This window comes from Debaryomyces fabryi, assembly GCF_001447935.2.
Source record: "Debaryomyces fabryi strain CBS 789 chromosome Unknown contig00062, whole genome shotgun sequence".
Lineage (NCBI taxonomy): Eukaryota > Fungi > Ascomycota > Pichiomycetes > Serinales > Debaryomycetaceae > Debaryomyces > Debaryomyces fabryi.
This window is the reverse complement of record NW_015385488.1, coordinates 1-21,287: the sequence shown is the minus strand read 5'-3', so window position 1 is coordinate 21,287 and position 21,287 is coordinate 1. Positions and strand designations below refer to the sequence as shown.

The window sequence follows — 21,287 nt, the reverse complement described above, 5'->3', positions numbered from 1 at the left end:
TGTAATACATTTTGCTTAGATTATTCCATAATCTATTGTTTATAGTAAGTGAAAATTCAATGTTTACGTTAAATTTATATACAGGTGGCTCAATTACCTTCTACATCAACGGATTAGCAGATCGCTCTTCTGATTATATGATAATAATTGATCAATTAATGGTTATAGAAATCTACAGGTAGATAGATATGGATTTCATAGACTTTGATTCGTTTCAGCAGGATGAAATACCTCAACCACAACCTGCATTGTCATTGCCAATAACATCAAATATTGAAAATTTAGGTAAGCGTTTTTCCAATTTTAATAGTCTAACGAAAACCTTATTAAAGTTCGATGAAAAGAATGATAGCACAGTTAATGGAGACGAGTCTGAAGAAATCAAGTTGGCAGAAAAGTATGCTAATTTATCCTTAAATTTGATTAATAGTTTGGAGGATGGGAATGAAGAGGAAAATGAGACAGACTTAAATAGGTCGAAAGCGACAACTACCCTATCAACTAGATTATCCAGGGTACTTAATAATTCCATGCCAGATTCATTAGTCAGAGATATTTTTTCTAATTTGGACTTGAAAATTGACAATATAGAGGCACTTGTTGAGCCTGGGGTTACAGGATCTAACTCACGTAAGAAATTAAGAGGAGATATTGAAAACGATCTTATTAAGACACAGGGGTTGGTGTTAAAGGAATATCAGCCGGTCATTAAAAATTTGAATAGCTTAGAGAATGATCTTAAGAATTTGAATAAATTGAGAGACTCAATCACGGAAAAGGTGAATAGAGACTTTCAATCCACTAAGGATTTGAATGGTAAGGTCAAAGATTTGAATGATACTAAAAGCTTGATAAATTTGAAGAAAGGATTATTAATGAGCTTCAAAAATAAGTTTACGTTGGATGTATATGAGGAGTATGTATTACAAAATGGAGAAATTAATGATGAATTCTTCGAGGTGTTGATTAAATGTGAAAAAATTCACGAGAACTGTTCTGTTCTTTTATCAGTGGACAATCCACAATTGGGATTGAAAATAATGGCTAAGTTTAATCAACTAATTAATAAATCACTAGAGAGAATCATTAGCTTTACAAATAAGACATTAAATAATCTTTATTCATTAAATACTACTACAAAATTGACAACATTACATAAATGTTTAAAATTTTTAAAAACCAGGCTAAATTATTTTAATACTGTTGTTGAAAACTTTGTTGACACAAGATCAAGATTAATCATTGATGAATTTTTGAATCAGATCAATGGAGACTTAGATAAGTCTGGTGACAATAGGTCAGGATCTATCCAACACGATAGACCAATTATTCTATCTGCTCATGATCCTGTGAGGTTTATTGGTGACTTGTTGGCTTATATACATTCAGTTGTCGTAAATGAGACGGAAACTATCAGTAGTATATTTTCTATTAGCAAGGAAGTGGATGGGAAAGAAAACGTTGAATATAAGGATATAATCGATGATGTTACGGGAAGAATATTGAATTCGTTGTCGAGATCGGTCAAGTCTAAAATTGAACAAATTATATCTTCTGAAACTAAATTAACAACGATTTATTCTATTTACAACTTGGTGGAATTATATACTATAATGTTTGCAAAGCATCTCAAAGAGTCTTCAAATGACAAACATAATTTGTTGACCACTGTAAGAGAATTGGTCAAATCTTCACAGAATAAAATTACAACTATTATTCAAAACAAATTGACAACCATAAAGTCAAGTAACCTGGCACAGCTAGAATTAAATTCAGATTTACAGCCACCAGAATGGATTATTGAATTTTATTCTGATATTTTACCTATCATTGATCAGAATACTTCAGATACATTTATGAATTTGCTGACAGAAGATAATGCAGAATTCATGAACATGATCATAAATCAACCCATCGAGATTTTCAATGGACATATTGAAAACAATATTTCCAAGATGTTTAATAGAAGAGATCAAGTTGTCTTGAAGTTAAATTTTTTAGATTTAATTCTTTCTAAGATCATGCCCATAATACTATTATCAGATAAGATATTAGAATTAAATGATTTAACCGAAAAATTATCATTAGAATTAACAAACTTGCAATTGGATAGTTTGATAAATGGCTGCCAACTAACTGATTTTTACAATATCATTAATATGATATGCCCATTCTCTGATGACTTTTTTGATGTTTCAATTTATCAACCCATCACTGAAAATAAATTATTCACTAAAGATAAGATAATGGGAACCAATGATATTATTCAAACCTTTTTACCCTCTGCATTAATCGATATACAACAGTCTTTATTCAAAGTAAACTCGCCTATGATTGTCAACAACATTATAACAAACTCTTCGCTTGAGTTTATTAAATTCTATTTGAAATTCAATTTGATAATAAATGAATATTTAGATGATGTACTGTTGATCTGGTCCGACATTGAGGTTGCTACGTTATTGGGTATGGAAGAGCCATATCAACTGGCCAAAAATTCGATGAATTTTGAATAAAATGCTAAATAAATATTAATATACACTTAATTAACACTTGAATGATCAGGAATTTTTCCTCTACCGTATCCTTCTTTAGAATAATAATCCATAGGATAGTAACCTTGATTCCATTTTGTATCGCTCTCAAGCATAACCATTGCTTCATATGGGGTCAACAAGGGTTTGTTAAACGCATAACCCCAATCAATAGATAATCTTGGACATGCAACTTGAACGAATGCATCAATATCGTTGAACATTGATAATTTTTGAGGAAATATCTCACTTAGAATTATTTTTACTACTTGTATGCCCTTTGCTGATAATTTTGCTTCTAAATTATTTAAGGTGACAGGATTACCTTGTCTACCTAGAGCCCCTAAAATCAAACCAATTTTTTTGGCATTTGATGCAATTTTCACGGCATCCTCACGCACTTCAAGCATTTGCTTTTGATCATAATATTCTTTAGTAAACTTTCTTGAATATGGATCATATCGGTAGGCTGGAATATCCGGATTGTGAATCATTGAACTTTCAAGATGGAATCTTCCATCTCCTATATATATCATTGCCTTTATCTGTTCCTTATTTAATCTTGCAGAAGTGCATCCGAGAACTTCACCCTTAGATAATGGCATAGTCTGTGGGGGTATTAAGTACATTGTCTTTTCTTCATCATTTTCAAGCTTGCTCTTGATACTATGAATTGTTGGATTGAATTGAATTGTTCCAAATACTGCTAGCTGAGATCCTTTTTCAAAATTCAATTTAATAGTATTGATCAAATGTTGCTCATCAATGTTGATAGTTACGAAAACATACAATACTTTAATATCTGTTATATCTATTGGAACTAAGCATGAATGTGCGTAGTGGACAATAAAATCACAATCTAATGCCCTAGCTGTAAAGTCGTCAATACAACAAGCTCCGTAAGATACATCTCCCATTACTACAGTCTCAACTTCACAAAATTGTTCCAAAATGTCCGAAATGATTAGCGAGTATATCAATAAACCTTCAGGCATCTGTAATGCAACCCGTTTAGCACCATTTTTTTTAATATTCCAAACAGTTTTATGAATTTCAAAGTTATAGTTAGAAGGTAATAACCTTATAGCTTCATTCAAATCTTTATCATTCAATATTTCTTCTGGTATTTGGTTCATTACTCTTCCTACATGTCTCGTTTTATTAGCTGATTTCACCAACGATGTCTCATCCCCTTTGGCGGATGTTCTTTTCCCAATAAACTTCCTTCTCACAACTTTCTTCTTCTCCAACTCTTCTGGTTTAGGCTCCATTATTTGATGATTATATATGCTAAAGTGTCCGTTTAGTAACTAGAATCTAACTAAATCAGAAAAAAAAAAGAACATCGTGCGGCGCACTTACATATCAAAATATTGTATTATAGAAGGAAATCGTAAGACGTTTTGTTGATGTTCTACAATTATTACGTTTAAGTATGATTACACCATTCTTTACTATAAACCAGGATGATGAGTTTATATTCATTGATGTGAAAATTTCCCACATTCGATTCAGTAGTCAAAATATTGAGATGATAGTTGACAATGAATTATTCATATTTTCATTAAGTCCATATTATTTGAGAATCAGATTACCATTTCCTTGTATTGATGATGAAAGGTCGCATGCCCAATTTGATTCTAAAAGCGAATGTGTTAAAATCAAGATTCCTAAACTTAACAAGGGGGAGTTCTTCCCGGATTTAGATTTAAGTTCCAAATTGCTTGCTAGGTCAACTAATGGAACTCAAGACGAGGCCGTTTTGAAAGAGATCGGAGAAGTCGAGGGAGGTGCAAATCAGACCTCAAAAAATACAATAACTAAACCCTTAATTCAGGAGCTTGATGTTAACAATGATTTATCATCAAATCCAGGTAATTTAGAGAAAGATATTGCGGAGGGTGAACAATTCAATTGGGAAGTCGCTCAGACAATGCCAGAAGAGCAAAATGACGAAAACTCTCATATTAACCTTACCAAGGTTAAATATGGATTTAATAATGAGTATGAATCTGTAATTGGTGTATCAATTGCTAATGGAAATGATATCAACGAGCTTGGGGATCCTGAAGCAACTCCTGCCAGTGATAGGATTATCGAAAGATTAATTAAAGAAAATATTAAATTTGACCCAGAGTACTATGCTGCCGATTATATAATGGAGAAGTTTCCTAGTCCTGACGATGACAAAATGTTTGCAGACTTGATCGAATGGAAGTCCCCGGTGACCAAAAAAGTCATGAAATGGTACAAAGTTCAAAAAGAACTTCCTGAAGAACATAAGGAGCAAATAATGCACGTAGAATTTAACAAAGATGAGCAAGAAAAGATGTTAAACCTACCTAGAAAAACCTATTTGATTAGTGATGTTTATAAACCTCAGTTGTTGGCACTTTTGGTATCTTTATTATTTGCATATCACTTTGACTTACGGGAGACTGTAGGTGACCATACAATTGAAAGTGCATGGACAATTGGTAAATTGACTCCTCAATTTGCATGTCTTGATTCACAAATCGCAATACCTGGTGAGCAAAACAAAGAAAACTTTTTAAAATCTACAGTGATAACCAGTATAAGAAGAGCCTTATCATTCCCGTTACATAGAAATTATAAATTAGTATCGAAAGTATGGGACGATGTATACTATAACTTGAGAGGAGGAAAGCGATTGATATTGAAGTCCTTACTAGACTTGAAGGAATTATTTCGCTATCATGACGTTTATTACGTCTATGATAAGATATGGTTAGAAGATTTATGCTCTTGGATTATTAGTGATCAAGTTACGGAAGGTATGATTAGAAATTTGGCTCATGATTTGAAAAAGGAGTACATGTCATTGCCTAAAACAGAGATAACGTTCGAAAAATTAGAGAAAGCCGATGGCAATAGCGATATGAATGAAGATGACGATGATGAGATGGTTGCATTAAACATACAAGAGGTTGAAATAATGGCAGAAGAGCTGTTTAGTCTGTATCAAAACCAATAATATATACTAGTATTAAAGCCTTGTTAATAATTTCTAGTAACATCTATCGATATTTTATACATATTATTGTCCAATAGAAATCATAAAGCTATCTACTCAGAATGAATAATTTGTGTTTCTGTTTAAATCAGTTTCTGGAAACTATTTAATTGCATTCTTTTCATATATGCTAGTCAGACAAAAAAAGAAAACTAAGTACATGAGAAATATTGCTTGTTATATATAGATCTATAGTCAAAATGGCACACTTATAGGAAACATGGTGTAGCCTGCCCATAGAATAAGGCTACATCAAAACAGAAATAAATAATAAGGAAGACAGACAATTTATTATCTTGTAGTGAGTTACAAGAAATTTTGTAACGTACGTTTAAAATGCAATGCTATTGGAATGTGAAATGCAATAATTTAGGAATTTGATGGTGATAGAATATCATGTGGGTATCTTCCTATATTCAGCTGAGTATCGTTGTTTGAATCGCTAAAAGATCCAGTTCGTGGAATTTTTGATACGTTTATATCCGTAATGGTACTTGTCTCCATTGTAATGTCATTATCATCATCATCGTCAATGTCGTTATCATTTTCGTCATCATCATCTTCATCGTCATCTACCTCTTGATCATCATTAGAATTTATATCGATATCATTCGAATTATGCACACGTATTTCTGGAGGATTATTATTGGAATTAGAAAACGAATTAGCAGTTAAATCTATCGACATATTCTCCGATGATGACTTATGTCTCTTATGCGTCCTGATAGGACTTCCACCAGATGAAGCACCTACATTTGGGCCATCTGGTTTCCAATGGTGAAATTGTATTATGTGTTGAAACGATGTCATGGACTCCTGTGAGGGTTGGTTAGCCAGTTTAGTCAGTTTATGTAAGGGTTGCGCTGGTGAAGGCTTGACTTGAATTGAAGATGTTGCACCCAATGGAGATCGAAGGATACTTGAATCAGAAGTGCTACCTGGAGCATTTAAAGTTGCATTACTTGGAGCTTTGAGTTTATTTGGGTTCTGTATAGTGGTATCAATGGCATTTAAATCACTAGGGGTCGCTCTATGTCTATTAGGAGTAACCAAAGAAGTTGAAGCAGGCATGGAAAAATGTCTCTGATGCTGTGGAAGAATATTTCTTCTGGTATTTCTATAAGGGTTTGTTGGGGTAGCCAAATTTGCGACTGCAGCAGCACCAATCTTTGCGGGAGAAAGTGGTCTCCGTGTGGTATTGGGGGTATTGCTACCTCCAAATTTATAGTTAATGGGTGGCACTAGACTGGAATTGGAAGCATCTGGTTTATATATGTTCTTCATTCCCGTCCTGTTACCTTGTTGGAAAGGGCTAGCTATTATGGATGAAGATTCCAGTTTGGAGCCAGGCGTAAGTCCCGAATCTATGTTAGACTTTGCGCCAGCGTCTTCATTAGGTACGTACATTAAAGGAATTAAGTGAGCAGGTATATTTGCCTTTAAAGCAGTGTTTAGCATAAGCAAATTTTTATTTGCAGTTTCCAACTTATAGTAGCTTTGTTTTGTTTTCTCCTGTTCCGCCCTAAGTTTGACCGATTCAATATATGCCTCCTCAGAGAAAGGGAATGTTTTCACATTTGGTCCCAACAATGTCAAGAGTCCTGTTTCATCTATGGTATTTGCATTTACTTGTTCAGTCTCTTCTTTTATTGTGTCTGCTTGTCTTTGTTGCTTTTGCGATTTCTGATGTAGCTCTGACCCTCTTCTCCTTGTTCCCACACCTGCCCTTTCATTTGAAACATTTTCTGTATTAGAAAATTTATCAATGAGTGAATGAACACTCATAGAATCAGATGACATAATGTAACCGGGGATACATACAATACTTTTATGACGACAACTATAATGATTATGAAAAAGGTTATCAATAGATCATCAAATCCTTTATTTATCAAGATATTCTCAAATCTACAAGGGCTTCATAACCCAAAGAAACATTACAATCCGTATATACAAAAAATATTGACACTAGCATAGATACTATAGAACATAAGCATTCATTACGTAGATTAGAAGTCTTCAATCTTGAAGACGACTTTTCCATCATCTTTTTTTAATAATTTTATATATTTTTTGAAGTTATTTCTCCAATCGATGAAATCATCAATTCTAAACTTAAGCTCATCCTCAAGAAGCAAATTCAATCCTTCTAATATCCACGCTTTCTTTACCCGTAAAGAGAGCTCTTCAAAGTAGTAGTAGCTGCTAAGAGAATTTGCAAGATTGCTCGACCATTTCATCGACCATGGATTTAGCGATATGTTGCTACCGGAATAATCAAACAATTCATCAATGTTATAGCTTGGAAACGAAAGATTGAACTTACAACAAGACACAAAACATGAATTGTAAGATTTAGGCTTTAAGATCTTCAGTATAAATGGTTCCTTAGTACGAGAATTTAATACCTGAGACAATGTAGTATCCGCAGAGAATTTCGATAAATATGGCAAGGATAACGTTTCAAGTTTACTGTATCTTATAGACAGTGTCTGCAAATATTTCTTGCTACCAACTATATCAATAATCAAATCCAACTTGTGATTTACCACATTATTTTTATTTATGCTTTCCTCGGAGTCCCCAAATAAGGCATTTAATACATCCGATGCAAATAAATCTGGTTTCTTATAATTTAATGGTACTTTCTCACCCGGCAATATTAAGTCTTCATTCTCCATATCAAACGTCACTAAGTGAATTCTCTTTTTTCTTGAAGGATCAAAGTACTTGCCTTTTGTGAAATAGTTCACTAACTTAGTCATTTTATCGAAACTGCTTTCTTTGATAGTTAAAATGAGATTCATTTCATTCAAAATTGTAGAATATACCGAAGAATTTAATAATTGAATGATTGTGAAGCCCATATTTGTATCAGCACCATTGATTAAAATATTTGCTTTACCAGTCTTTTCAAATACGGCATTTGAATGATCAAGTGCCTGTTTGGCTCTACAGTATAAGACTGAGAATGTCGATAATTTAGCAAGTGGTGGTAGTTGTTCATCAATAGTGAGGTCCCCAAGTTTATTACGTAAATTTGTAGGCTCTTTGGTACCCTCAACGTCTGAATTGAGCGACGATGATGACGTTGAATTAATTTCAAAGTTTCCATCTTCGGTTACATTCCTGAATGAGAGTTCAATGTTAAGATTTTCTACCTTTTCTAATACGTTATCATCGACAGAAATAAGTACATCCTTTGTTGGATTAACTATCAAGCTTGATGATAATGCACCTTTTCTATCTATAGAATTGATACATCCAAAGACATTGTCTCCAACTGCAAATTCTGATTGATAGCCTGCACCGACTTCTATTACTTTTCCAGAGAATTCATATCCAAGACCGACCTTAGTATTGCTCAAGTTCAAAATATAATTATTAATCTTGGCTAGGTCAAAAGAGTTTAATGAGCCAAATTTGACATCTACTAGTATATGATGCGATTGAATTGGCAAATGGATTGTAGGATAATTGAAATTTAATTCTGTTTCTTTGTTTTGTAGTGAGATTTCTTTGATTGGCATATTTCTTAAATCTCCCAATTCTTTCAGCACGCCTCTTCTTGGTGTCGAAGGATGTGGTGTGAATGCATTCAATGGCTTAGGAGGTTCTGGCTTCTTTTGCAAATATGACAATTCTGGCGGCATTCTTTGAAATGGGTTAGACTTTCGTTTCTGCTCTTCTTTCTTTTTTAAGTCTTCGTGGTGTTCTTTCAAGTCTTCTTCGGGTGGTGGTGCAAACCCTACGGATTTCTTCTTAGTTGACTTAGTTTCCTTCTTTTCTACTGGTATTTCTGATCTTTCGCTCTGACTATCTTCATTAACATCTTTAGTTTCAATGGCACTTGATGGACTCGTGTTTGATTTTGTTCCTTTAGTCTTAAATTCATCTGATTCAGAATCTTTAGTGATACTCGATTTCAGTTCATCTCCCGCAGTTGCCGCAACTTTTGGTTCCTCTGATGTCGACTCTGACTTAATTGACGTTGGTTCTCCTTCTTTCTGCTCAAAAACATCAGAGTTATCTATCAGCTCTTTTGAAGATTCTTCTACCACATTAGGATTCTTAGCTGATGAATCTTCGTCTTCTGGTCTCGATTCATCTGATTGACCTACGGCTTCTGTTTGTTCAGGCATTGCTTCCGACATATCTTTCATTAAGTTTGATTCTGAATCAGAATTTGATTTAGATTTCTGTTTCTTTCCCTTAGCCATGTTTGATAGGACTTTCAATTCTAACAAATTGGTGGATAATTGATCAATAATATTAATTTAGTCTCAAGTCCGGATAAATTGAGGTTATCCATGCGACAAAAAATTAATGCTATGTTTATACTGGACTTTGATAAGTCAGTTATTATTACTAGAGTATAAGATATAATATACTAGTATGTGGTTTCTTCCACTTCTATGCTATATATTTGCATTGGCATTGACATTGACTGGTATACAATTTCATATATCTATATTTAAATACCCAGCTTATCTTGTCATTCCATTTACATTAGCAGTTTTCATACCATTATCGATTACATTTTTATTGCCTATTGACTACGTAGCGCATAATTCGCCACTGTCAATAATATGGTTCGATTTACCTGATAAGGTTATATTGTACTTGTGGAAATTTAATTATTGGACCACCTTCTTGTTGACGTGGTTGATTCTACCATTGTTGCAGGAGTTTTTCAGATCGGGACATTTCAATAAGTTGAGTAGATTTAAGGATGCAGTTAAGAGGAACATTAAGTTTCAGTTAATTATATTAGGGGTCTCAACTGCAGGGCTAATTTATTTAATATTGGAAGTAGGATTGTCGCTCAGTCACTTAAAGTTGATGATTATTGCAATTTCGCATATTTACTCGTTAGTATTGGCTTTATGGCTTATGGCTCACGGGTTGATCAGCATTCCAAGGAACAAATGGATTAGTGGAAATTTGTTGCAGGACTTAAACCATCATTACCTCAAGGTTCCTAAATTAGTAGATAATTTAGAAGATATTAAAATCACATTCAAAGAAGACGTTTTACAAGTGCTAGTTTTGGCAAAAAACTTCACCAGTGCTTCAGGTGAAGATTTCCGTTTTAGGGATTGGATATTACAGCTATATTATAAGATTCCTCTTGATATAAAGGAATTCATGGAACAACAGTATACGCATGGTGAAAGTAACACTATCAACAGAGATCAAGTAACAACCCATTTTATGACTAAGTTGACTGCTAATTTTAATCTGAATTTGAATAAATTAAATTCATACGAAGCCGAATTCAATTCATTATTGAAAAAGATTGTTTCTTTAGAAGATGTATTAAATTGCAGTACAAATGACGACTTACAGCAAAGAAGTCGCTTAGTTTATAGAATTGATAATCATCTCACACTATTACTGGCTAATAATAAGTTTATTTTGGAATATTATATGAGACCAGTTCTTAATAGATTGTTATCCATTATTTTATTCATTTCATCCTTCATAATACTTGAATCTGAATTCTTCCATTCGACTCCAATTTCATTGATGAATATATTGATCTATTCAACAGGTATCAATAATCATAATTTGCTCCAGTTGATCGTCTGTTGTATTACATTCTCATACATGCTTTTCGCATCCTTGAATTCGTTAACACGTTTGAAAATTTTCAATATGTATCACTTGGTCCCTCATAATTCAGACCCAGTATCAGCATGTTTCTACACAACTTATATTGCAAGATTGACTATTCCGTTGTCATACAATTTTATAACACTATTCGTGTCCCGTAACTCAATCTTTGAAACATGGTTTGGAAAGTCAATACATTTAACTGGTTTGTTTAACTCCATGAATAATTGGATACCTAGATTTGTGTTGATTCCTGTATTGTTAACTGTTTTCAATGTTTACGACAAATTGAAGAAAAAAATAGGTCTTACATCTGATTTGTACGACTCGTGGGCCCTCTTTGATGACGACGATGAGAACGGAGAAAACAGAAGTGACGTTGAAAATCTCAATAATAAGCGCAAAGATCTAATTATTGTTGAAGCTAAGCGTATAATTAACAGGGAGATGCTTAAATTATCACAACAGCGTTCATCCCGACCTGAAACTTTAAGACCATTTAATTTGACGAATGCTGCAAACTTAAATTATGAGAGCAACAGGTTACAATTCAACAATTCTTTGATGGAATCTACAGACCAAAGAGTTGATTCATCGTATAGTGACGATGTTACTGATAATAGAAACGATTTAAATAGCTCTGGGATTCTGAACAGTAAATTATGGGGTAAACTTGGCGGCGTTATCAATGGTATTAGATCCAATGTAGCTACAACTTTCAATCAAAATACTAGAAGGGAATACAGGGATGATCCAGAAGATTCTGATAACATTTTACTTTAGCTTATGTATTGTTATACTCTCTATATATAGTGTATAAAATACAATAGAATTGGTTCGGCTCATTAAACCGCACTACTATTTTTTGGCTCCCCTTGCGAGGAACACGGCTCTATAGTCTCATATACATCGGCACTGTTTATATATGATTTATACGTTTCTAGAGTTAATTGCTTATATTTTATGCTCAGGAAATTGAATAAATAACCTAGATTATATCTATGATCCTAACCCCAAAGAAATTTCCACATCCGTTATACAATTTAAATCAATGTACTAAAAGCAATAAAAGATTCGTATCGGGTGTAATAGCATTCACGGCAATTGACAAATCATCAAAGTATCCAAGATCTTCGAATATGGCACATAAGTTGGGAAAGCTTAGGGTACCATTGTTAAAGAGTCCATCCTATTTTGGGCATTTCACTTCACGGGTTAATCGATTGTATAATGAAGATAAATACAGTGCCAATGTTTTGGAATTACCAAATGATAAGACGGTATTCAATTTCAATATATTTGATGGACATGGAGGAGATCAATGTGCAACGTATTTAAAAGATAATTTGTCACAGGAGATTGAAAAAGCTAATGAACTTAGTCAAGAAGATAATTCAACGATGAGAGACAACCTCGCAAAGTCATATTGGAAAAATGTTGGTGGCTACTGGAAAAGATGGTATAAGCATAAAGATGCCAACTTTGAGATGATGATGCCTGAGAATAATATTATAAAATTGAATAACATTAAAGATACTAAAGATGATTTAAGCTTGAGATTGCCCTTGTCGTTTTTAGAAGCAGATTACAAATTCTTCAAAGACGAAGATAAATCGGGCTCCACATGTACTTCAGCATTTTTAGAGACTATTCACTCGGAATCAACCGATTTAGACTCATCTTTTGAAAAGTATTATTTTAATAGAAACACGATATCTAAGCTTACGATTGCCCAGGTTGGCGATACGCGAGCTATACTTGTTGATAAAAACGGAGAAGCACATGCATTAACTCAATCGCACCACCCATCTAATCCAACAGAGTCCAAACGATTAAGGAAGTATGCTGCTAACTTCTTCATGACGGATTCGTTCGGGGAGGAAAGATTTATAGCATTGGCCAATACTAGGGCGTTTGGAGACATATCTTATAAGGAAATGGGAGTCACAGCTGAGCCGGATGTGATTCAGCTAATTGTTGGTGATAATGCGGCTATAAAGAAAAAGCTAACCCCTGAAGAAATTAAGAATTATACGGTTGGTGCATTAGGAGGTGATGAAAGCTTCTTAGTATTATGCACCGACGGTGTAACTGACGTCTTAACTGACCAAGAAATTGGGGATATCATCATGGTCAACTACAACATGAAAGGACACCCTAAAGCTTCACCACAGCTATGTGCTGAAGAAGTGATCAAATTTGTAGAATATGTCGGTGGTGACGATAATGCTACATGTTTAGTGATCAGATTAAATGGATGGGGTTCATGGCCAATCTTAGATAGAACTGGTCAATTAAGGCAAGAAAGAATGAAAGATTACAGCCCTAGAGGTGAAAGGGGGTGATACTTATTAGAACATTATCTAGACAGTATTTAAATAAAAATCTTATTTATTAATTGTATTTACAAGGGCGTATCCATGCCAGTGAACGAAAGACATATTTGTCTACTCTTATTCAGTAAGTCATGTACATGTTCATGGACAACAAAACTTACTTCTCTTTTTTTTTGGTGCTACCTGTGTGTGGACTTCTTTAATTCTTCGAGAATTTGTATGTGAATCTCTTTCTAGTAGCAGCAAATTCTCCTAACTTACTTCCAACCATATCATCGGTTATTTCAACTTCGGCATATTCTTTTCCGTTATGTATTTGAAATTTTAATCCAACAAATTGTGGTAAAATAGTACAACTTCTTGCGTTTGTTCTAATAGGAACCCCTGTCTTAATAGCATTAGCTATTGGTAATGGAACAACATGTGGGCCCTTCCATGATGATCTACCTTTCAATATGTGTAATGATGGCTTCATAATAAAATATGTTTGTTGATATTGATGATTCAACCTCTAATTCAATAAGTCCTAGTGAAATTTTCCAACGTATGTTATGTGCGCGTGATTTCATAAAAATTTATGGAGAGATGAGTACTAAATAATTTTGCAAATCTATACATATACTTCAAACCATTAGTATGTTTGCTCCCAGGTTTGACCCGACTGCATTGGTGGGCGTAAATACTCCAAGTGTGAAAGATGAAATTCTGGGCTCGAAAAAGAGAAAATTAAGTAATGCATCAATAAGTGAAGATGAAGAATCGAGTTCGTCTTCGAGTTCTGATTCTGACTCTAGTTCTAGTTCTGATTCTGAATCTGATTCTGATTCTAGTTCTGACTCTGATTCTGATTCTAGTTCTGATTCTGATTCTGATTCTGAGTCTGGGTCTGAGTCCCAGAGCTCCAGGGAAAGTGGTTCAGATAGCGATGCTGCAATAAGTTCTGATACTGAGGAAGCTGCTGAAGAACTAGAAGAAACTCAAAATAAAGCCCATTTAAATAATGAGCAAGCGGAAAACGATAAAATGGATATTGTTGAGGACAAAGGTACTCCAGAGGTGCCTGTAGAAAATGATCCTGATTATATATCAAAACATCATTCAGTTTTTCAAAAATTCAAGTCAATACAAGATGGAAAAGGTGAAGATGTCGATGAAGAAAGCGATGACAATATGGAAGACATTCAGACTCAAGATTTAGCACCATTACCACAACCTGCATTGCCTAGAGATAAAAGATTAGTCTCGACCTCTGCACATTTAAACAATTTGGATTGGTTAACCACTCCAATATATGCAACTCCAGAAGAAACAAAACCATTCGCCGACTTCAATGATCCCCCCTTATCACCATTGATGATAAAAAATTTGAGAAATATGGGATTTGAATCTGCATTTTCTGTCCAAATATCAGTCTTGAATTTAATTCTTAAGGATATTGAGAAAAATAGATTACAGCCAGATATGAGAGGTGATTTGTTAGTCAATGCATCAACTGGGTCTGGTAAGACTTTAGCATATCTGATTCCAATAATAGAAAGTTTACAAACTGTAAAAGTTCCAAGAGTAAGGGCCCTCATATTAGTTCCTACAAAACCATTAATAAACCAAGTGAAGACTACGTTGAATCAACTTTCTAAGGGTACTAACTTATCAATTGTAAGTTTAAAGAATGATTTGTCCATTAAAGACGAAGGTATGAAGTTGCAAGCCAACGAACCAGATATCATTGTTTCTACTCCAGGTAGATTAGTAGATCATTTAACTAATGGTTATATCACTTTAAAGAACCTCCAATTTTTGGTTATTGATGAGGCTGATCGTTTGCTTAATCAATCCTTCCAAAACTGGTGTCAAATTTTGATTTCTAAAATAGACGAGTTCACAAACATTAAAGAAAGAACTATATCCAATTATTGGAAGCTAAACGTACAAAAAATGATATTTTCAGCTACTTTAACTACTGACGCAGGAAAATTATCATTATTGAAATTTCACAAACCAAGATTAATTATTGTTAATAATAAAGAACAATTGGTTAATGAGATGTTCAGTGTCCCTGCAACATTAAATGAGTTCAGATTACATTTTGGATCGGCAAAGTCTTCTTTGAAACCATTAATTTTATCTAAGTTTTTACTTTCAAGAAATAAGCTTTCGAATGTCTTAATTTTTACCAAATCTAATGACGCCTCGTTAAGGCTCTCTAGGTTATTATCACTAATAATGAATAAATTGACATCGGAAACCATAAATATTGCATACATTAATTCAACTAATAACACTACATCTATCCGTTCCAAAATATTGAAAGATTTTTCTAAGCAAAGTGTTAATATTTTGGTTGCGACTGATTTGATAGCTCGTGGTATCGATATACTATCAATCACGGATGTCATAAATTATGACTTGCCTAATTCTTCTCGTGAATATGTTCACAGGGTTGGTCGTACGGCAAGAGCTAATCAGGATGGATTTGCATATAATTTCTGTTTTGGTAAAGGTGAAGCCAAGTGGTTTAAGAAGCTAATGGCTCAAGTAGGAAGAAGCCAAAACATAGAAGATCTTGAAATCGATACCAAACAATTAATTGAAGGAAACGATGAATCCATGTATAAGGAATCATTAGAAGAATTACAGAAGCAAGTATTTAATAGAGCTTAAGTAGCATTATTAATAGAGTAGATAATTCACATAATGCGACAATTTTTTTTGTACATCATCTCTTCTCTTATCTCTTTAACAGACAGTAGAATATTATAAAGAGCAATGGAAGGGAAAGAGAACCCACTAGATCAATTAGGGGTTAAGTTTGTTGACCAGGATGAGTTAGAGCATGATATAACTAAGAGGGCCAATGAAGCTTTGATCAACAAAGATACAGAGTTAGATCAGAAGAGGCTAGATAAAGCTAATAATGATTATAATAAAGTCATATCTAAATTAAGAATACTAAGGAACAAACTATCTAATCTGAGAACTAAGATTTCACAACGCAAGCTGCTTAAGGATGAATGTGAATGGATTGAAAAAAATGAGATGGAACCTCTAAAGCAAGATATAGTTGATATAACGAACAGATTGAACGAAAATAAAATGCAACTAAATGAATCTAAAACTCAAGGTAATCAAAAGAAATCAACTCAGTCTATCAATGAAAAGTTGCCTGGAGAATCTGAAAGGGATTTTCTTATACGAACAGGTAAAATAACGGCATTCGGGAATGAAAACGCATTTCATCAGGATAAGACGAAAGATTCGGATGATGCCAAGAGTCATGTATTTTTAAGAGCCCCAGGATTCGAAGATGTAAGTTTTACTAGCAAAGATGATGAAGATTTCACCTATAGCTCAACTGAAAATGCTACACCAGTGTCTGAAATTAATAAAAGGAAACATCTGGAAATGGAAGGCTCAGAAAGCGAGAGTGATTTTTCCCCAGTTGAGGATATTAAAGATGCTCTGGAAGAGGAATTTACTGATAATGATAACGTAATCGATGACGATTACGATATTTATAGTACTCAAAAAGACGACCTGATAGAAGCGAACGAGCAACGTAATGTGGATGATGGAGACGAACAATTGTATCAAATACGGCTCAAAAATTGGGTAAAAAGAAGATCTGAACTTCGCAAAGGAGACGTAACAACTAATGATAAGGAAGAATGGTTCAAACCTCATCCAACAATACCTGATGCAGTACTTAACTCGAAGTTTAAATTACCCGGTGATATATATCCTTCCTTGTTTGATTATCAAAAGACTTGCGTTCAATGGCTTTGGGAATTATATTCACAGAAAACTGGTGGGATTATAGGTGACGAAATGGGTTTGGGTAAAACGATTCAGATTATTTCATTTCTAGCTGGATTGCATTATTCTGGGTTGTTGGAAAAACCTGTTTTGGTTGTAGTACCTGCAACTGTCATGAACCAATGGGTTAATGAATTTCACAGATGGTGGCCACCGTTGCGTTGTGTTATTCTACATAGCATCGGCTCAGGTATGGGTAAAAATGCAGTTCAATCTGAAGAAAAAATTGAAGCGTTTTTAGAAACTACTGACCCCACCTCAGTTAGGAATGATTCATTTAAAGGCATTAATAGTCAAATTCGTGCAAAGGAAATTATAGATACAGTAATGGAGAAAGGCCATGTTTTGGTAACAACCTACGTTGGTTTGAGAATATATTCTAAATATATTTTGCCTCGAGAATGGGGATATGTGGTCTTGGATGAAGGTCATAAGATAAGAAATCCAGATCTGGATATATCTTTAACGTGTAAGCAGATCAAAACGTATAACAGAATTATTTTATCTGGAACACCGATACAGAATAATCTTATTGAATTATGGTCCTTGTTTGACTTCATATTTCCAGGAAGATTAGGAACTCTACCAGTGTTTGAACAGCAATTTTCTGTACCTATTAATATGGGTGGTTATGCGAATGCATCTAATGTTCAAGTTCAGACTGGTTATAAGTGCGCTGTTATTCTTAGAGATTTAATATCTCCTTATCTCTTGAGAAGATTAAAGAGTGATGTAGCTCAGGATCTACCCAAAAAAAATGAAATGGTTTTGTTTGTTAAATTAACACAATATCAACAAGACCTTTATGAGAAATTTCTTAACAGTGAAGATTTGCATGCTATATTAAAAGGTAAAAGAAATATTTTGATGGGTGTTGATATTCTACGCAAAATTTGTAACCACCCTGATTTAGTTGACAGAGATATTTTAATGCGTAGGAAGAATTACAACTACGGTAATCCAGCTAAATCAGGTAAGTTACAAGTACTTAAAAATTTACTACAATTATGGCAAATGCAGGGTCATAGGACCTTGTTGTTCTGCCAAACTAAACAGATGCTAGATATATTAGAAAAATTTGTCACAAACTTACCATCGATAAACGAAAAGGGTGAAGAAGTACGGGGAGCGTTTAATTATTTGAGAATGGACGGATCAACCCATATTGGAAAGAGACAGGCACTAGTTGACACATTCAATGAGGATAAGCAATATCATGTGTTTTTATTGACAACCAAAGTTGGAGGATTAGGTATTAATTTAACTGGTGCTGATAGAGTTATAATTTACGATCCTGACTGGAATCCATCAACAGATATTCAAGCGAGAGAGAGAGCATGGAGATTGGGGCAAACGAAAGATATAACAATTTATAGACTAATGACTGCTGGGTCAATTGAAGAGAAAATCTATCATAGACAAATATTCAAGACGTTTTTGACTAACAAAATATTAAAAGATCCTAAGCAGAGAAGATTTTTCAAGGTTAATGATTTACATGACTTATTTTCGTTGGGAGATCAAGATGAAGTAGGTACAGAAACGGGTGATTTATTTAATGGTTCTGAAACCAAATTTAATGGAAATAAAGACAGGAAGTCTAATAAACTATTCAAGCCTAAGCATAAGAATGATGATGACTTTTATCAGGTTGCAAGCATTAGTGGGGTTTCAAAACTCGACAACTTTGAAGGTGACACCCAAGAGAAAGATGGTGAGCAGGATGGAAATAAAGACGAAAATAGGATAATGGAAGGATTATTTGCAAATAGTGGAGTTCATAGTGCATTGAAGCATGATGACATTATGGATTCGTCAAAGCAAGAGGTTTCAATTATCGAAAAAGAGGCGAACAGGGTTGCAGCAGAAGCGGCAGAAGCATTAAAGCAGTCACGAAAGCTCACAAGAAAGAATAATATCGGAACTCCTACGTGGACAGGTAAGTTTGGGTTAGCAGGTAAGTTCGGCCCCAAGACTAATAAACGAATAAACCTGTCATCGAACAATAAATCATCGAAATTATTATCATCGACATCGATTTTAAGTGAATTAAAGCAGAAGAAAGACAAAACTGATACTGTGTTTACTAAAAAATCAACTAAAAGTGACAAGAAGCTCGATAGAGAAGAAACCCTCGACAAGTTGATTAGTTTCCTCGCGCAGCAAACTGATCAATTTAGCACCTCTAACAATATCTTGAGTAATTTAAAATTGGAATTAAATGATGAAAAGGATATGATCTTGATTCGATCAATGTTAAGAGAAATTGCTGTTTGGGACTCATCCCGTAAAGGATGGGTTTTGAAGGTGGATTTCTCAGCCAATAGTTAATGATAGTTAATGTATTATATAAAAATTTATTTATTTAGGTCGGGTATCGGCCCGACCGATATTTGAAGACTCTTCGAAGTTATAAAACAACATATAGTCTAATAAAGGAAGAAAGGGTGCATGTATAAGTAAGAGTCCAGAGAATGAATATTGCCAGGAGGTATTTTAGTAAGTTCGTGGAGAAATGTCCGATTGAAATAGGGTGTGAATGTAATATACTTAGGGAATTGCCAAAAGACAAACCTATTGATTTTGATAAAAATCTAAATGGAACCAGCGTTATTCCATGGAAACATTTATTGATCTTATCCCATGGTTTCAAAAGTGCCGACGAGTGGCCATCAAAGCTTGAGTTGTTACCGAATTCTTTGACTAACGAGATGGATTTATTAAAGCGAAAGGTTGTATCTCCGTTTCATCCTATAATGATTTCGAACGCAATATTGCCAAATATGACACCAGGGACTAAGGAGATGGTGTATCTATATCCAGACAATAAGATGATAGAGTTTGATATCAAGGATACGAAAGATTTCATGCATACGTATCTAGTACCTCTGGAGGAAGAGATGGCACAGCATGAGTCCGTGTACAATCCATTCAAGAAGACGGAAGCAATAACTCGAGAGAAGAAGAATATAGATTTCAAAGAACAGGATATTAAGAAAGATCTAATTCTTGTGTGTGGTCACACCCAGAGGGATATTAGATGCGGTAAGATTGCACCCATATTAGTTGAACAGTTCAATAAAACACTCAAGGAAAGACGTCTCGATGTGGATGTTGGAATTGTATCACATATTGGAGGACATGCATATGCTGGTAATGTTATTTACTTTCCTCTGGATAAGACGAAGAAGTCCATTTGGTACGGACGGGTCTTTCCGGAGAAGGTGGCCGGGATTATTGATGAAACTGTGATCGGGGGTAAAATCATTAAGGAGTTATATAGAGGAGAGGTGTGATAGGTTATTGGAGTTGATTTGTATCGGGAATGATGAACTTAGAGGTAAATATGAAACAAAAAAATGACAAAAATGATATGGAATGGCCGCTGTACATAGAATCCGAATATAGATGAGATCTCTTGATTATCGGAATAGTATCAACAATACATAGAGTTAGAATTAGATATGCACAATTTAAACATTAAACGAAATATGCAATTCAAGTCAGATTACTCCTGGAAAATAGCTCGTAAGTCCAAAAAATTGGTCGATAAGAGATAAATGGCGAGGCGATGGATGTGTGCAAATATAGCAGGAAATTGTATGCACGTAAGTCAACAGGTGTAGGTAGGATCATTAGAAGCAGAGCTTCGAGAACCAAAAAACAACTATGGGACACATTTGTAAAAAACAGTCAACCTCTTCAAACTACTAAAAAGACTTTAGCATACCGCTCTAAGAGGCAATATACACGGTAGAAACAGTAACATGTTGATCAATATTTCTTACTCCAGTTTCACTGGCCTCAATATGGATAGAAAAATCGAGCCAGAGTACTCCTTGCATACGAGATCCCCAATATGGTTATCGAATTGTCTCTAATCTAATGAGCCCCATAACACAAACAGAAGTCAGTGATTTTCTGTTGAAATATTTGATCTTAAATATGAATTGG

At 34.2% G+C, this 21,287-nt stretch overlaps 11 protein-coding genes across 11 annotated transcripts; 7 read left to right on the top strand and 4 right to left on the bottom strand.

The window, feature by feature from the left end:
• Positions 1-188: 188 nt before the first annotated feature.
• AC631_03086 (Golgi transport complex subunit) lies at positions 189-2,516 on the top strand (the record flags this gene model as incomplete). The annotated part of the gene is made up of 1 exon (XM_015611915.1): positions 189-2,516. One exon carries the CDS (start codon positions 189-191, stop codon positions 2,514-2,516), a length of 2,328 nt encoding a protein of 775 aa, XP_015467247.1.
• Positions 2,517-2,542: 26 nt separating this feature from the next.
• On the bottom strand, positions 2,543-3,805 carry AC631_03085 (2-(3-amino-3-carboxypropyl)histidine synthase; the record flags this gene model as incomplete). The annotated part of the gene is made up of 1 exon (XM_015611914.1): positions 2,543-3,805. One exon carries the CDS (start codon positions 3,803-3,805, stop codon positions 2,543-2,545), a length of 1,263 nt encoding a protein of 420 aa, XP_015467246.1.
• Positions 3,806-3,969: 164 nt separating this feature from the next.
• Positions 3,970-5,529, top strand: AC631_03084 (Hsp90 cochaperone; the record flags this gene model as incomplete). The annotated part of the gene is made up of 1 exon (XM_015611913.1): positions 3,970-5,529. The coding sequence occupies one exon, from the start codon at positions 3,970-3,972 to the stop codon at positions 5,527-5,529; it is 1,560 nt and encodes a 519-aa protein (XP_015467245.1).
• A 408-nt stretch (positions 5,530-5,937) lies between these two features.
• Positions 5,938-7,368, bottom strand: AC631_03083 (uncharacterized protein; the record flags this gene model as incomplete). Its single annotated transcript, XM_015611912.1, has 1 exon — positions 5,938-7,368. The coding sequence occupies one exon, from the start codon at positions 7,366-7,368 to the stop codon at positions 5,938-5,940; it is 1,431 nt and encodes a 476-aa protein (XP_015467244.1).
• Positions 7,369-7,577: 209 nt separating this feature from the next.
• On the bottom strand, positions 7,578-9,788 carry AC631_03082 (uncharacterized protein; the record flags this gene model as incomplete). Its single annotated transcript, XM_015611911.1, has 1 exon — positions 7,578-9,788. The coding sequence occupies one exon, from the start codon at positions 9,786-9,788 to the stop codon at positions 7,578-7,580; it is 2,211 nt and encodes a 736-aa protein (XP_015467243.1).
• A 175-nt stretch (positions 9,789-9,963) lies between these two features.
• AC631_03081 (LMBR1 domain-containing protein) lies at positions 9,964-11,967 on the top strand (the record flags this gene model as incomplete). Its single annotated transcript, XM_015611910.1, has 1 exon — positions 9,964-11,967. One exon carries the CDS (start codon positions 9,964-9,966, stop codon positions 11,965-11,967), a length of 2,004 nt encoding a protein of 667 aa, XP_015467242.1.
• Positions 11,968-12,185: 218 nt separating this feature from the next.
• PTC6 (type 2C protein phosphatase) lies at positions 12,186-13,529 on the top strand (the record flags this gene model as incomplete). Its single annotated transcript, XM_015611909.1, has 1 exon — positions 12,186-13,529. One exon carries the CDS (start codon positions 12,186-12,188, stop codon positions 13,527-13,529), a length of 1,344 nt encoding a protein of 447 aa, XP_015467241.1.
• Positions 13,530-13,719: 190 nt separating this feature from the next.
• AC631_03079 (mitochondrial 37S ribosomal protein uS19m) lies at positions 13,720-13,995 on the bottom strand (the record flags this gene model as incomplete). The annotated part of the gene is made up of 1 exon (XM_015611908.1): positions 13,720-13,995. One exon carries the CDS (start codon positions 13,993-13,995, stop codon positions 13,720-13,722), a length of 276 nt encoding a protein of 91 aa, XP_015467240.1.
• A 161-nt stretch (positions 13,996-14,156) lies between these two features.
• On the top strand, positions 14,157-16,181 carry AC631_03078 (putative ATP-dependent RNA helicase; the record flags this gene model as incomplete). Its single annotated transcript, XM_015611907.1, has 1 exon — positions 14,157-16,181. The coding sequence occupies one exon, from the start codon at positions 14,157-14,159 to the stop codon at positions 16,179-16,181; it is 2,025 nt and encodes a 674-aa protein (XP_015467239.1).
• Positions 16,182-16,286: 105 nt separating this feature from the next.
• On the top strand, positions 16,287-19,664 carry AC631_03077 (DNA-dependent ATPase; the record flags this gene model as incomplete). The annotated part of the gene is made up of 1 exon (XM_015611906.1): positions 16,287-19,664. One exon carries the CDS (start codon positions 16,287-16,289, stop codon positions 19,662-19,664), a length of 3,378 nt encoding a protein of 1,125 aa, XP_015467238.1.
• A 143-nt stretch (positions 19,665-19,807) lies between these two features.
• AC631_03076 (uncharacterized protein) lies at positions 19,808-20,629 on the top strand (the record flags this gene model as incomplete). The annotated part of the gene is made up of 1 exon (XM_015611905.1): positions 19,808-20,629. The coding sequence occupies one exon, from the start codon at positions 19,808-19,810 to the stop codon at positions 20,627-20,629; it is 822 nt and encodes a 273-aa protein (XP_015467237.1).
• Between the last annotated feature and the right edge of the window lie 658 nt (positions 20,630-21,287).